At 41.2% G+C, this 16,881-nt stretch overlaps 2 protein-coding genes across 4 annotated transcripts; one reads left to right on the plus strand and one right to left on the minus strand.

Moving 5' to 3' along the window:
• The first annotated feature begins 102 nt into the window (after positions 1 to 102).
• On the plus strand, positions 103 to 8,876 carry ttc34 (tetratricopeptide repeat domain 34). Of its 2 annotated transcripts, XM_056384787.1 has the most exons (9): positions 103 to 665; positions 1,522 to 1,622; positions 2,141 to 3,899; positions 4,329 to 4,551; positions 5,469 to 5,661; positions 5,920 to 6,086; positions 6,519 to 6,792; positions 6,949 to 7,163; positions 8,014 to 8,876. In XM_056384787.1, the coding sequence occupies exons 2-9, from the start codon at positions 1,613 to 1,615 to the stop codon at positions 8,557 to 8,559; spliced, it is 3,387 nt and encodes a 1,128-aa protein (XP_056240762.1). In that variant the 5' UTR covers positions 103 to 665; positions 1,522 to 1,612; the 3' UTR covers positions 8,560 to 8,876. The 2 variants fall into 2 exon arrangements, with proteins under 2 accessions (XP_056240762.1, XP_056240763.1); XM_056384788.1 differs by lacking the exon at positions 1,522 to 1,622.
• A 144-nt stretch (positions 8,877 to 9,020) lies between these two features.
• Positions 9,021 to 16,881, minus strand: alas2 (aminolevulinate, delta-, synthase 2). 2 transcript variants are annotated; one of them, XM_056384789.1, is made up of 10 exons: positions 16,722 to 16,881; positions 15,184 to 15,535; positions 14,916 to 15,011; positions 14,543 to 14,765; positions 13,787 to 13,971; positions 13,362 to 13,541; positions 12,326 to 12,490; positions 10,810 to 11,078; positions 9,813 to 9,975; positions 9,021 to 9,526 (listed from the first exon to the last, which is right to left on the minus strand). In XM_056384789.1, the coding sequence occupies exons 2-10, from the start codon at positions 15,512 to 15,514 to the stop codon at positions 9,363 to 9,365; spliced, it is 1,776 nt and encodes a 591-aa protein (XP_056240764.1). In that variant the 5' UTR covers positions 15,515 to 15,535; positions 16,722 to 16,881; the 3' UTR covers positions 9,021 to 9,362. The 2 variants fall into 2 exon arrangements, with proteins under 2 accessions (XP_056240764.1, XP_056240765.1); XM_056384790.1 differs by lacking the exon at positions 14,916 to 15,011.

Consider the following 16,881-nt stretch of genomic DNA (forward strand, 5'->3'; position numbering starts at 1 on the left):
TGTCCTACATTGTCCCTTTCCCCTGCATAGAAAAAGAATAAATCCCATACAAAGAGATATTTATCATATTCGCAGTATATTTAGCATATGTGTAAATACATACACGCATGATTTATTTTGCATAGTACAAAAACGTGGCGATATGCTGCCAGTTGGCCATGGTGATGTTCATTTTTACAATTGTACGCAAATGCAGCATTTGGGTAGTACTTTCAATCAGTCCCCAATTTCAAACGACTTTCCATGATAGTGTTTGATAGGAGATATCGATTAAAAAATCAACATGTTTTTCTATATGTGTGGCGTCTAACCAACAATTTTGTTTTGCCTACAACATCGGAAAATGTTTTGTGGGGTATTTAAATGAACAATTCTAGCACTTTCACAACTTTTTCTCGCTTTCAGTATTCCTAGTAGCACCAAGCATCTGAGATAGAAACAGATTTTAAAGCCAAATTTGACGTGATATTAGAACGACACTGTTTGAAACAACATCAGATAATAGGCCTAATAGCTAATAAAGATAAGCACCAGCGTTAGTGGTTTCCATTGGCAACCGAACCCGTGCTCACGAGGACAACTGCTCGCGCACCGGGACCGTCCCGTACAGACAACAGAGGAGACTGAGCCGGGAAGGGGTTTACCGATATGTGACGCTTGTTACGGTTTGTTTGTTTTTATCTTGTTGTATCTCTCTCTCCATTCCTCTGTGTATTTCCACCTGTAACAAAAAAAAAAAAAAAAAAAAACTCCGCTGCAGCTTTTGTTGAATGAGCGGACCCACCGTGTTGTCCGGGCAACTCTGAGCTCTCAGCTATTGAATTACAAAAATGGGGCCCAGGTTTTCTGTTCTCGGGAAATTCACTTACAGAAAATGAAGTGACACCGTGTCAGTGAGTTAGTTTCCTTATGCAGACTTTTAATGTCACGGATTTAGGTCGGTTTTGCTCAGCTTTTTTTTTTGGCTCAACTGTTGGTGACGAAAGCCAGAGGAGCAGGTAGGTGAGCCGTGGGCCGCACAACAACGGGTTCTAACACATTGTCACTGTATGCAAAAAAATATTAAATATTAGATTAGCGATTTATTTTACAAACTTGGACGGTACTAGTTATTTTTCACTGACATATGCCCATTATTTGTGACAACAGTGCACTACATTTTTTCTTCAGAATAATGTCCTTAAATTTGACACAATATTCCCAAGGCTGCTGCTTTAAATTGCTTGTTTTAGGTGCTAAAAGTAAAGCAATAATGCTTTCAAAAACAATGCCCTGAACAGTTATTATTTAGTTAGAGTTACCTTCATACACGTGCAGTAAACAAATAAAACCTAAATCAAATCAATATTTGGTGTGACCAACCTTTGCCAATAAAACAGCACCAAATATCCTCAGTACACTTGTGGTTTTCTATGTACTTGGTACATAGGTTGTTTCAAGCATCCTGTAACTTGAAGTCCTTTAGTTTTCTTTAGTTGAGTTCTTTTAGTCGGTATCTTCTGTCTCTTCATGTAATCCCAGACTGACTGGATGATGTTGCGATCAGGGCTGTTGGTTCCAGACCATCTGTTGCAAGACTCCCTGTTCTTCTTGTCTTTGAAGATAGTTCTGTATGACTGGCTGTAAGTTTGGGGTCGTTGTTGTTGTTGTTGTTGTTGTTGTTACACCACCCAGATGGTATTGCATGAGTGATAAAAATCTAAACATCTAAAATGCTCCTAAAACCTGTGCACAGATATATATGTCTGTAACAATTAACGATCCTGGTGTTTATTATTTTTCAAACATAGTAAAATGTTTCTCAGACAGTTGCAAAATAAAGTATATCAGCATCCTGGAGCTGATGGATGTTTGCTTTTCATCACCCATGTGACTTTTCCACTTTCATGGTAGGAAAAGCATAGGTGTAAATAGTAAAATCAGTGATGGCTGAATTCCCTTTATCTTTTTGAGTTTCACCGTCCTTGTATTGCGTAATACTGTTATGACTTACTGAGACACTTGACTAGATCAGCCATTGTTACTGTTGTTAGTAACACCTGCACTTTTCCTATTGTGACAAGTCAAGATGTGTGCTGTGAGAAATTCATGTATTGTTTTTTAACATCAGGTGACATCAGTGTTGTCTTCATGTGAATAGGTGAAGAGAGAAAAACAGACGCTAGAGCCAGCTGCCTGATCATGAGTGCCCTGGTTCAACCTGGAGTCAAAGTTTCAGAGCTGTGTGAGGATGGAGACAAGCTTCTTGAGGCCGGAGAGCTGGGGAGGGCTACCTCCCTCTACATGTCTGCCTTCAGGACTCACGCCACCTCCACCGTGTCCCACATGCGGAAATTGGAAAAGTCCAGCCTGATTGGGGTGATCTCTACCCTAGAAAGTTGGCTTGACAGTTATGGGGAGAACAAGCCTGCTGAAAGTTTTAATAAAGGTCTGGCCGCTGTGTTTCTGTCCACACTCTGCCCCAACAATCTGACAGCAACCGTTTTCAAAATGGAGTCTCTTCTTCAGAGTGGCGGGCATGGCTGCGAGGAGATTTTTGCTCGCTGCACTGCTCTGCTTGAAGGGAAGAGAAACCCGCCTCCAGAAGGTTTCTCTCGCATGGTGTTGGAGATAACTCGTGCTCTGTCCTGCTTGTTCGCAGAGCCCCACACTATTAAAGGCCTGAAGCTTTACCTTAAAGCTTACCAGAAAAACAAATCTGAAATTGTCACGCTGGTGAAGACCAGACAGGCTCAGCACCTATCAAAAATAGTGAAGGCCTTAACTGTCCAAATGATGCACATGCATCCTTCTCTGATGTTTGACAGTGAGTGGGCAGTGACAACAAAGGAGAATGATAAGCTTAGTGTAGAGGCTACTGCTTTAATGATGGAGTTTTTGTTGGCTATCTCACCCGGTAATAGAAAAGTACAGGAACTTCAAGCAGTGCATATGTTTTTGACAGGCAGGTTTGGGGACAGTGCAGAAGTGTACTCTGCTCTCTTACATCATGGTCATTGTCAGAAAATGTCAGAGAGCAGTACTGACAAGTCATTCCAAGACAGTCCTGAGAGGAGAGCTTGGCTCTTAACCGGTCGAGCAGCTGCCTGCTTCTCAGCAGGTGGACGGACTGCAGAGGCATGTGGGGATCTGGGAGAGGCATTTGAGATCCACCCTGCCACTGCCAGAATTTATTTCCAAAAGCTCTTCACAGATCATGGTGCAGGGGTGGCTGCTCGCAACCATCTCCGTCAGCAGGCAGAGAGGGGCCTGCATGGTTACAGAGAGAGGGTTCTCCTCCGTCCAGACCTGCGTTCCACAGAAGGAGTTGAACTGTTGGACCCTGTGATCACTCAGTTACGGACTCTGTGCCTTTTAGAGCCTGACGGGGGAGGCAGAGAGCTGCGGGTACGACTGGCTGACTGTCTTCTCCTTAGAGGGGAACACAAAGAGGCCCTCTCTATCTGTAGCCAGCTAGCTGCCACCCAAAGTCAGCAGAGCTATCAAAACACAGTGCAGGTTCTTTGTGGATATGCAAGACTTCTCTCTGACGACCACAAGGGGGCGTTAGAAGACTTCCAGGCTGTGATTGAACACAATGCCCCTCATCCCTCCAGCTGTGTGCGGGCGCTGTGTGGCAGGGGGCTCCTGCGCATGATGGGTGGCTTAAACTACCTCACAGCTCTAGACTATGTGACAGCCAGCAGGCTGCATCCTCAGGAAGCAGCACTGACTGTTCGCTGCTTGGTGCCATGGAACTGCCGGGGGCTGCTCTTTACTGTTTTATTGGAGCAGGGACGAGTCATGCTGGAGGGGACTGGAGAGCACAAATCCAAGTCCAGATCCACTGAAGACTCCCAGCATCTCCAGCAGGAGGATCAGCTGAATGTCATGTCAAAGAGAGACAACCACAGATCAGGGTATGATGTTTGTCTCTAAGGCATTTTACTCAATAGGCCTTTTTGACAGGAATCATATTGGCATATCACGGCAGGACAAGCACTCGTGTAAATAATGGAGTTAAAGACGACTGAATTTCAATCAGTTTCAGGGTCCTGGTATTGTTCATGCCGGCTCACTGCCATGGCTGACTGTGACACTTCTGGGACACGGCTATCATTAATTTTCTTAGTAACACCTGTGCTTTTCCTACTAATATGTCATGTGTCAAATATCTGAAGTTTGTTATGGAACTTTCTCAGGTGATTTATTTAGTTCTGTGCTTAACATCTCAATAAAACTACAAATATCAGTTTATGAATTCTTTCCTAATGAAAGTTTGCATTCATTTTTTTTTTCAGTTAAATACATTTGCTTGATGTAGCACCTTTTGCTGGTTTGTGCATTAGGACTCCTGCTGGTGTCCACTCCCTGGCTCTGCTGCTGATGGAGCTCCAGCCAGGTGCTGATGGGCCTCAGATCCTGGCAGCTGATGCTTTGTACCAGCTTGGCCGAGTCGAGGAGGCCTACCGGCTGCTGCTCTCTGTCGGGCCCACCGGTCCTCGGGCCCCCGTTCTGGCTCGCCTTGCCCTGCTGCAGCTGCACAGAGGCTTTCTTTATGATACCAATCAGGTATGTATAGTAGGTTTAGGGCAGAAGTGATGTCCACAGACACCATTAGTTCTTCTGCATTTATTTTACACTGTCATTTTACAAAGTTCTTATCGCACTCCAACCTTTTTGTTAAGTTGCACACCATATTTCTGATTAAAGATGTTTCTGATGTATATACAGTATATTATATAGATTTTTATTCTTATTTTATGTGTTCTATATATTAATATAGAACACGCACATGGACAGACAACGTGTTTTCAGGTTGTCTGTATGTCCGTCCCATACTCCTGGACATTCTCCAAATTTGGCACAAACATTCACTAGGACTCAAGGACAAACTGAGTAGATTGTGGTGGTCAAAGTTCAAAGGTCAAGGTCACAGTGACCTCAGAAAACACTTTTTAGCCATTACTCAAGACTTCACCCAGCAATTATGACAGAATTTCACCCAAATGGTTCATATTTTCTATGACTCTGGATAAACAGGGATGTAACCTGAAACTAGTCTGAGTGGAGGAGGCAGAGAACCACGAGGAGGTGATTCTAGTTTAAATATCATACACAGTCCTCCAAGATTAAACATTCTTTTGGTGCCCAAGGTAAATTGGGAGAGCATGGATTGCCTGATCACTATCAAAACATTAAACAATCAGCCATTAGATCAATTTTAGGTTTTAATAGCTTGGCCAGTGTAGTAGGTGAGCTGTTGCAATGTTGTTTTACAGTAATTTATTATCATACATAAACTGTCAATAAGTGTAGTCTCAATCTAAAATCAACTGAACAACGTCTTTCATAGTGTACATTCTTCTGAAGGAATGCAGTAACAACACCAAACTGTGTCTGGTAGCTTAATATCTTTGTTCCTTAACTTTACAACTTTTACAGTCAAATAGATAAAGAATTCATATCTGCCCATTATTTTCCTGCAGCTTCTGAAAAAGCTCATTCAGCGTGGGGATACCAGCTGCTTGCGTCCTCTGTTAGCGGTGGCACAACAGAAGGATCGTGCACTTTTGCAGGGACACTGCCACTCTGCTGCAAAATGCATCCTGGAAGGCACGAGAGTGGAGAGTGCTGTCAGGGAGGCTGTGGCTTATCTTTCCATCGCTATCATGGCATCTGGTGATTAGAATCTGATTGATATTTGATGTTTGTTGCTGGTTTAATTCTGATTGTTGACTTAATTAACAGCAGGTCATACTTTAATCTAGAAAGGGGGAATGATTAAAGGGATAAAGAAATAGATTGGGTAAAAACACAAGCTCTGTTTATAGATTTGGCTTCAATAACTTACATACATACTATTCTGTGTATTTGGATATGTGCTTTTTACTGTATAACTAAGTAATAAAAGCCAATCCACTAATTGTGCTCTTCAAGGTGGTGAGGCAGCAGACTCCTTGTTGGAAAGAGCGAGGTGTTATGCCCTGCTAAACCAACGAAAGACTGCCATCTTTGATTTCAGTGCCATTCTGAAGGAGCACCCAAAACATGTTCAGGCCCTCTGTGGACGAGGCTTCACCTATCTCCTGCTGAATCAACAACAGGTATTCTTGAGTTGAAAAACTGCCAGAATGGGCCTTATGTAGCGTACGGCAGATTTTACTTTTAAACTTTATGCTACACCAGGCAGCTTTACAGTGAAACGTACCGGCTTGAAAAAGTTGAATTTGATGTCATGATATTTAGTGACATGCAACAGCCACTATAATGCTTATAATGACCGACGTGGGCAGGAAAAAGAGGCAAAAGACGCATCATTTCATATTGGTAGAGCAGAAAACACGCTTACCCTACACTACGAAAAGTTTAGGCAAATGGGATTTAAAGGATCTCAGAATATGGCATGCTGTTTTCTTTTACAAACATAGTTGAATTTTGGCTGATAGGACCGCATCAGATTGTCTGTTGCCACTGAAGGAAATGTGTATGTCCAACAGAAATATAATATTCAAATGCCCCTTTTTTCTATGCTATAGGAATGCACTCATGATATCTTGGCAGCACTTCAGATAAACACTGACATGGTCACCAAAGACATCCTATCACTCAAAGACAAGGCACGGAAGCTGGTCGGTGATTGGCTGCATCAGTTCTGTCGAACCAATCTGTCAGACATCCTGGTCACTAATGCTGTGCCCTGCCACGAAGAACAGCTCAGAGAGGCTTTTATAATCGGTGGAGCTCTGATGAGGACTGACTGCAGAGACCCCCGATGGCATCTGCTCTATGTGGACATACTGTTAGCCAAAGGTGAGATGAGAACTTGATGTCACTGGAAATGGTCTGTTTAGGAGATTACGGCTTAGGCTGTGTGGTGTTTCCACCTAAATAAAACAGAGCTACTGAAGCAGGCACTTCTTGTTTACAGTGATCCTTATGCCTGCTGTTGTGCTCCATCTGCTCCAGGTGAAGTTGAGGCTGCAAGCGTTCATCTCTGCCAGGTGTTTGGTCAGGATCCAAGAGATGCAGTGGCCCAGGCCAGGGTGGGTGTGGTGGAGGCTTGGCAACAGAATTACCGCAGCGCAGCTCGCAGGCTCAGCAAACTGACTGAGAAAGATCCGTTAAGTCTGGACTTCTTGCTGGCCCTGATCCCATTCAGTCAGCGAAAACGCATGGCACAGGTAAGTTCAGTGCTGGAGTCCTAGATTTCATCTTTAAGAACAAGTGCCATGGGCAACAGTATTTGTTCTGGTAAAAGCAGCATTTTTAATTCTACCATCATCAGCAAATTAGGTTTATAATTAAGCTGCAGATACAATTCCATTACAGGGATAAAAAATGTGCCACATCTTTTCTGTTAGATTAACAGTGCAGTATAATTGTGAGTGTTGCAAATGAATAAATGCATCAATTTAAAATGAAATAAAACTGTTTATTATATTACAGATTATCATATTTTCAATCTAATATCACAAGACTGTAAAGTGAAACTTTGTATGTACTATATATTTAATCAATTGTAAAATAAATTCACTCACTGATGAAATTATGAAATTGAATCACATGGGTTGTTTTTCAGTTCACACTGTGATTAAAGTGAAGAGATTCTCTGTGATTCTGTGGAACCCCTTTTCTTATTTTACCTGCATGAAATTCTGATTTCATCTCTGCACTGCACAGCACTTTTTGTGTTAATGTAACACAACGCCAACTAAGTTATATCCAAAAATCTAAATAAGCTCAAAATGAAATCGTACAAAACTGCAGTGGAACCTCAATCAGTTTAATAGGTTCTCTCCAAATATATCGCAATGCATATTTCATATGCTTGAAATGGAAAATAAGGTCAGAGAAGATGGAAAAAGTATGGAAAAGTATGCATAATGTATGATGACATCAATAAACTGATTTACACTACTTACAAGACAGGGAAACAGCATATTTCCATAATCTAGCTAAAGCATTGTAAATAAGGAGTATTTATTAAGTTATAAATAGCATATTAATTGTTCGGCATTTATATTGTAACAGGCAGCAGCACAGGAGGCCAGCAGTGTGTCATCAGCTGGCCAGTGGGATCAGGCTCTCACACTCCTGACTGTAGCAGTACAAGCAGTGGGCAGTCACAGACTCCAGTATCTTCGCCAGCGCGCTGCCTGCCTCGCTCAGCTGGGTTTACACAAGCAGGCTGTAGCTGACCTAGACCGAGTTATTCAGAAACACGGTGGATCCGACTCCAGCTGCTCAGATGACCCCCAAGTCTGGGCGGAGGACCTGTGTCGGCGAGGTCGCAGCCTGGTGCTCTGTTCCAGAGAAGGAGCAGCTCTGGAGGACTTCACTCAGGCCCTGGAGCTCCACAAGGACCAGGCAATCCTGTGCGTGGAGGCTGGCCTGGGGAGGCTGCATCTGGCTGAGTGCTTCCTGCGGGGGGCGCTGCAGCACTATGGGGAGCAGCAGCTGAGTAAAGCTTGGACATTAATTGAATGTGGTCTCACTGTGGACAGTGAGAACGCAGAGCTCCGCAGACTGAGGGCAAGAGTGAAACGGGAAGTGGCCAGCCCCTGCAATGTCAACTAGTGTTGATAGTCAGAGTGAAACAGAACACAGGATGTAGCCATGTCAGTGCCTGTACCTTAAATTGTCTTATGGTGGAGACACTGATGAAAACTGTTGAGAATTCTCCCACACTTTTATTAGACATGTTTGTGGTTCTTTGAGAACACGGTGCTTTTATTTGTATTATGTCTTCCAAGTTCTAATTAAGGATTAACAACAGTGTTTGTTGTTGTAGTCAATATCTTTAAAATCACAGCACAGCATATATTATATATATTGATTATAAGAGGGGTAAGTGAATTGTAGAGTTTCTCAACACCACAATTTTATTGAATGTTTTATTATCCCTTATTTTATGAACCAGTTAACTTTGCTAGTTCACAAATTTTATGACTGAAACATTAGTAACTCAATTATTGTGGAGATGGAAACAAAACATGATGGTCATGATGATTATATAGTACAGAGGAAATCACGCAAAATGAATGAAAGCATGGTTTAATTGTAACTATCACACCTAGATAAGAGATTTAAGAAAGTGCCCGATGTGCAGGTTTTATGCTTTTAAAATGGTGGAGGCACAATTTTCTTTAATAATATTTAACCACAAATTTTGAATACATAAATACAGGAAAACATGAATAAATACTGGAATTAAGTCCATGCCACTGACATTAAAGAATATTTAAACACAAATACAAAGTTAGTACATTAGTACTCTTAGTGCACCTGAAGTATAATTTAAAATAATGTCAAAAATAGCATTAAATTTAAACATATACTCTATGTGTAGCTTGTGGTAAGAAACTTGATTTACTTTGGTATTATGCAGACACAGTAATGTATTGCGGTTCCATGGTGCCGAAGTAGGATTTCTCCCACTCACTCATGAGGTCAAAATGCAGCTTGCGATCACAGAAGGTGCAGGAGGCTGTGGCCGGGCTGTTGAGCAGGAGCCCCGCCTCCTGCCACACCTCCACCAGTGCGTCTGTGAGTGAAACAAACATTCATAAGAATGAGCAAATAAATCCAAATATATATTTTTCCATCTTAAAAGTTTCAGTTCTGGTCATTTTAGCTGAGAGATTATGTTGCGTGACGTGATATTATGATATTGTTATTTTTACTGCATTGCAGTTTTGGTGCTTAAAATGCAAAGAGACTCACTGACAACAAACCTAAATCACTTGTACCTGCCATTGTCCCCACTTAGCTTGATTGGACGTTTACTACAACAACTCTGACCTAACAGCAGTAAGGCTCCCAACACTTACCCACAAAATACTCCATCATGGCGGGATTGTGATGAGGAGACGGAGCCAGGCGCAACAGCTCCTCACCTCGCGGCACTGTGGGGTAGTTAATGGCCTGGACGTAGATGTTGTATCTCTCCAGCAGGGTGTCACACACCTTGGTGTTCAGCTCAGCGTTGCCCACCTAGAAAATGGACCAGTGAAAAGTGACATTAACCATTTAGTGTACGCTTTTACTCAGCACATTCAGGTTATACATGTAGCTATCAAAGTCAGTACTGTGGTTTACGCTAATTTACAAACTTTCAAGTGTTAAGTTGTAACTGACTAAGTGATGCATTTGAAACTTACAAATTTACTAATTAAATTAGCATCTAAATTAGGCATTAAGAAAAGAAAAAAAACCTCTCATCTGTTTATAAATTATTTATTAGTAACTGAATTTCAAAATGGAACCAAAAAATAAATGGTATAACAAAAATATTTCAGACTGAATTAACATAATGACATATAACTGTTTTCTAAAATGTATGAATGGGATTATAATTAAACACTGAAAAAGTCTAGAATTACTGTGGTGACACACTCCAGACTCCATGTGTTCTGTGCTGTACTAGTTGAGTTACAGAGGAGTGCACATCAGACCCTTTTCATAGCAGAAACTACTATGAATTGTCTCAGTAGGAAAAGAGCAGGAGTTACTAACAGCATTAATGATGGCTCTTTTCTTTTCAAGTGTCCCAGTGAGCCATCACAGTGAGCCAGCAGGAACAACACCAGGACCCTGAAACTGAAGCAGCTAAATGAAATTCAACCATCATTAATTTTATTTTTTCCACCCCTGCTTTCCCTAGTGTGAGATTAATTAAAGATGTCTGCTTAATCTTGAATGAAAATGAATAGCTTGCTGAAGGTGATACTGCTTTGACCTTAGAGACACTTCACTATCATCAGCTGAGGAGTTGTTAGAGAGAGGTAATGTAGTAGTGGAGGCAGCAGCAGTGCTACATTGTCATACCCGTATGGGGATGATGTGGCTGGGGCAGTTGACCACAGGTAAGCCATTATCCATGAGCAGCTGCCTCATGTGTTTTACGTTCCTCTGGTGGGCTCTGCGGAGCCCCTGCCCCTCGGGGCTCTTCAGCACCCGGACAGACTCCAGGGCTCCAGCCAGAGCCATCGGTGGCAGGGCAGTAGTGAAGATGAAGCCAGCTGCAAAGGAGCGCACTGTGTCCACTAGGGCAGCACTGCTGGCAATGTAGCCTCCCACACAGCCAAAGGCTTTTCCTGGAACAGCAACAGATGACAGAGGGTATATGAGGTGAGGAGACAGGAAATAATCAGCGAAGGGAAGTGCAAATGTAACATGCTTTACTTCTTAGTACTTTTTTAAAAACCTTTTTATATACTCTTACCTTTCAGAGAAGATACATTTTACTCCATGCATTTATTTGGCAGATAAAGTCAAGTTGTAGATTCATATTTAATATAAGTATGTAAGTATTTTTTTTAATGATAATACAGTTAAATAACTAATACAATATGCATAATGAGCACTTTTACCTTCAATACATACATACTATAGATTTAATAATGGTATTGGTTTAATTTTGAATGCAGCACTTTTACATTGTTGTATTGCTGTTTTTACTAAAGTCTGATGGATACTGTCTAATTTTTAGGGATATAATTGTGTGTTTAATTTCAATTTACTTTAAAACCTGATTGAATAAATGTACTTCATGCAGTCTGTATGTAGTACAGTGCTGTTGTTGAGGTAGTTGACCTGAGATGAATTTGATACCACATCATTTCTTTTGAAGTATTTAAATGACTTGTGTTTTATATAAGCTGCTGGCAGTGAGATTAAACTCTCTGTTTTATTTTGATGTCCCAAGTGCTATACTGTTATATGATACAATGATTAATTGATTATTTTTCTGTATCACATCATAAAATCGCCATAACATATCAAACAAACGTTGTGTGTTGATAATACACCACTATTAATTTGTTATTTCAGACTGTTGAAGTACTTTATTTATTGCCACTTGTAACCATGCCTTGTAAAGTTGTTGTATGAGTTTACATTTGATGTGTGGTCAGTAGATACAGCTACAGACAGCATGGCCTCCCTGATGATCGTTTTATCAGTACGACCAGAGAGGGAGTAAAGCTGGCACCCAGCTGATAAAACCTCTGCGTCCTTTGATGAGAGTTCACTCTTCTCCTGCCCTCTGTCTAACCAACATGAGAATGTCATCATGCTTGTTGAGAGCTATTGCTTCTGTGTTGGCAGTATGACCTTGTCAGTTAGTGCAAGAGAGGCTGTGAATGAGACTTTAGCCAAGAAACAAGGGATAATTAATCTATGACAGTTTGAAGCCGTTTGCCTTGCCCCTCTTGGTGTCATAGTGAAAGGACATGTTGGTGGATGACTGATGTAAGAGTTATCATTGTAGGAGTGCCCTTTAATCTCTTTGAAAAATAATAAAATAATTTAAATGCAAGGATTTTCTTTAAAAGATACTCACCTAAGGTCCCAGACACAATGTCAATCTTGTGCATAACATTGTCTCTCTCTCCCACTCCAGCTCCATGGGCTCCATACAGGCCCACAGCATGTACTTCATCAACAAACGTCAGAGCTCCATAACGGTGAGCCACATCGCACAGCTCTTCTAGAGGACATATGGCACCTGAAAGCCCCAGTGAATTAGGTGGTATAATTAGAAGTGTGCATCACAGGTGAACAGCCGGACATTCATGCTGTAAATGTCACCATGTTGTAATATATAGAACACATACAGTCTGTACTCTAGCAGAAAATGTATATGGAGAGCCGTTCTCATAACTGAAGATATTAAAATCTCACTACAGCTACAAATCATAGAATATTTCTTTAAAAATGACTTCTTTTGGGGTGAAATTGTCCTGGATACAGTTGCAGCCATCCATTCGGTCTACTTCGGTTTGTGCTTTATGGAGTCGTCACTGGTGTAATATCAGACAGAGAGAAAGAGCTGAGGGGGAATAATATTTCCTCCCTTGGGAGACAGTGATGAATGACAAATATTGCAGACTGAGTAATAGAAGTAAGTAGAAGTAATGCCAGCTTTATTTTTATTAGCTATGAATTATGAACTTTGCTGAAAATGACAGTTTGACCAAATTTACATGATAAATATATGGATTCATTAGAGATATAATTAGCAAATTTCAACTGGTATTTCTAGTCATTAATGACACTGTATGAAAAAGGGGTTTAGTCAATTGCATCAACAGAGCACAACTGAAATTCTTGATATTGCCATGGATTGTGTTCCAATTCTCACATTGCACAGCGTGTAGCCTCCCATATACAGCAAACTAAAGTGATATTGCATGCAATGTTACAGTATATACTACAAATTAACATCAACATTTATATCTTGTGTGTCAGCTTGAATGATCATATAGCTCAGTCCTCATACACATAAAACTGCATACAAAAAAACATTTATATAGGTTTATCAGCTAAAAATGATCTATCAATCTAAACAACCTCTACTAACATTTCACTGTACTCACCATCCATCGAATGCACCGTCTCAAATGCCACTATTTTGGGTGTTTTGGGGTCTGAGCGTTGCAGCAGTTCCTCCAGGTGGCGGCTGTCATTGTGGCGGAAGATGAAGCGCTTCACTCCGCTGTTCCTGATGCCTTGAATCATTGATGCGTGGTTCCCTGCATCTGAGTAGATCTCGCACCCTGTACGACAGATCACACACACCATCAAACCAGTGGCGATGACTTCCCACTGAACAGTATCAACCCTGAGATGTTCTTACCCTTTTCTACGATTTATGAATCATGAATATGTCTAGAATATGGGTTCCAGAATACAGAATATCTCGAAAAGTGATCCAAAAACAGAGACAGTGACATTTGTGCTGGACCTTTTCGTGGATGGCATCACTTGAGTCTATTCATATGGCCCATGGCACAGTATTTACCTGGCAGCATTTTAGCTAAAGTGAAGAGGGTGGAGTCATTTGCCACGAAGCAGGAGGAGAAAACCAGAGCTGCGTCTTTCCTGTGTAGATCGGCGAGCTCCTTCTCCAGAGACACGTGGAAGTTACTGGTGCCAGAGATGTTCCTGGTCCCACCTGCACCTGCACCGTGTCTGTCCAGGGCATCTCTGAGAAACAAACAACTAAATGATCAAACATAATCCATGTCATGAGAGGTGTCCTTGGTACTACAACTGGAGCCCACTAATTACTAAATAAATAAAAATGTTTTATATTCAGAAAGAAAGATTGAAGATAGACTGAACCTCACATGTACATCTGCCACTGAAAAACAATAACTAAGTTACAAAGTTTGGTTCTTGAGGCTGGAATTGGACTTGACTGCTGTAAAACTTTACTAACTTAACATTTGCCTCCTTGAGATAACAGCCGAAAAATTCGAGTCCCTCTAGGGAAGAATGAAAAATAAATAAGACAGTGAAAGGCAGGAACTTGAACACGATACACCTTGACAAATGAAATATTTGGTCTATGCATTTCAAGGACTTCATCTCTGCTATGTATAAAAATAGCTTTGAAAGGAAAATGTCAGACTTCTAAATGACTTGCAGTTTCCCTACATAATTTGCCCACATCACACTTGACTTCGACTTCAACAAGAACTGGGATTTAAGTTGAACTCCTGTTGACTGACTTGAGACTTTCCTCAAAGGGCTTTTTTATTCTGTCTCATTTTACCTGATCGCACTGAGGACCCGTGGGTGCCGACTCATTCCCAGATAGTCGTTGCTGCACCAGACGGACACCTGGGAGCCCTCCCGCCCAGAGATGGAGTAATCCTCTGCAAAAGGGAAGACCTCAGCATTCCTGTTCACCGTCTTGAAGACTCTGTATGTGTGGTCCTTCTTTTTGTCAGCGATCTTCTCAATGAAGAAGCGGTCGTAGTCATAGCTGGGGCCAGCTGCGGGAGGGATGGGTTTCACTTTAAATTAAATACTGCATTCAATGAACGGCTATCTGATTAGGCAAATAAAAAACATGTTTTTACAAAACGTCACATTATTAAATGAGTAGTAGAAGCTCTCGGCCCTTTTTAAATGGTCAATCATACCCATGTTGTCTTTAAGGAGGTGGGTGACAGTGTTGGTCTGAACTGATGGTTGGAGGACTGAATCTTTTAAACCCTTTAACAGAGAAGTCATTAAACCTGTGAAAGAGGAGTGCAGGTCTGTCAGTGAAGGATTGTTGCAATTTTGTCCTGGATTTTTGTTTTCTGTTTGAAATTTGGCAATTTTCACTTCTCTTAAAGTTCAAATTCAGTTTCTCTGGTGTTGTGTATGTTAATTGCAGCATCACTACAGCTCTTCTATTCTGCCTACCTTCTTTGACGTCCTCCTGTACTTCAGGGCTGGCTTGGACCATCCCAATCTGAGAGGTGACAAAAGGGCAAACCTTCGATACAGACACAGCCACCTGAGTGGCCGTTTGAGAAGACATCATCCTTTGGTCCACCGGGGGAAGCCGGTGACTCTTCATCTTGGTAGGCGATATGGTCAGCGTGGCATTCAGCGAGGCCGGGCTACTCACGGTGATCTGGCGAGCAATGATGGGGCATTGATCAGCCAGAGTCAGCAAGGCCGATCCTGTCCGTCTCAAAGCTGGTTTAGGAACCGACTTCAGAAAGGGGCAGTGATGCAGGAAGGCAGCCATGGTACTGCAGCTGTTCTTACTCTGAATTAAGACAGGAGACAGGAAATCCATTTCATTCTACAAACATGCAAAGGCTGACTCAACATCTGCAATATATTTGCGAAGAGTATAAATATTTCATTGCATTCAGGATGTGTAAAAGAGTATTATGTATTAACTTTTTCCTTAAATTGCCCCCACACAGAAAAAGTCAATTCTCATCTCTAACATGGTCATGTGACCAAAATATAAAATGGGAAAGACACGGATATGACTGAACTTGGCACTGAGTTTCCTAAAAGTAAAATCCCTTATAGTTGACGTGGTTAAAAATATTCAAAGGGGCTATAAATGCATGTAGTGGTTCATCTTAGGTCCAGAGAGCAGCAGGTGCCTCCTTCAGGGTGCGGCAGGTTGCTGCTGCTTATCTTCACTCTGCAGGCGCTCAAGTGCAGCCCTGACAGACGTCATCATCTAAGGCTGATTACTGCAGTAACTATCAAATAATCCTGTATAAAACACAGCAGGGATGCATCTAATTCTTTTCAGTATTAACTATTATTTCCCTGCTGTTAAAAGTTTTTCAGACTGCAAAGAAAAATGAATATTATAAATAAAATTTAATAAATAATCCACAAAATGACACCTAAATAATACTTAATCCAGACTTTCATTTGTGACTGAGCTCCTCTATGTGCAGTTTAGTTTACAAACAGAGGCCAGCTGTATCATTTCCCTCACAATGCCCTGTGGTGAGATGATAAGCTAATTCTTAGGACCTGTGGATTTTTCCTGTGGTTAAATGTTATCTTTAGATTGGTCTGTCAAACACAAGTTGGTCAACACTTTAATTTTATCTTAATTTTGTTTTTGTTGTTGGTGAAAACATTTAACTATTGATCACTCACAAAAAAGCCACATATCCAAAAGTTAGCTATAGACTGCTACATAGAAGTATATGAAGTATCTACACCATAATTCTCTGCTCAATGACTGTCAAAAGTCATTTAGGGATACACTGTGTGTGTATGACATGTTTTCCACTACATGAAGGAATAAATAAATAAAATAAAACAGTAACACTGCTAATTATACATGAATGTAAATGCATCTTTACAACTATAATCATTAATACAATCAAAATAAAGGAAATAACTGTGATAATAATAAGAATAATGATAATAATGTAACGATAATGATCAGAAGTGAAGACTGTCAGGAAGCTCACCTGTTGACCTGCACTGAGGACGAACTTCAAAACAGCAAATAAACAGAGTGTCAGAAAGTGTCACCAGTTAGTGGTCAGATGTTGAAGAGCATTATGCAATCAGCTCCACTCCCACCCACCAGAGATGTCATCAGGTCTCAGCTTTAGGGGCCACCCAGGG

The sequence above is a fragment of the Seriola aureovittata genome, chromosome 9 (assembly GCF_021018895.1).
Source record: "Seriola aureovittata isolate HTS-2021-v1 ecotype China chromosome 9, ASM2101889v1, whole genome shotgun sequence".
NCBI classification, from domain to species: domain Eukaryota; kingdom Metazoa; phylum Chordata; class Actinopteri; order Carangiformes; family Carangidae; genus Seriola; species Seriola aureovittata.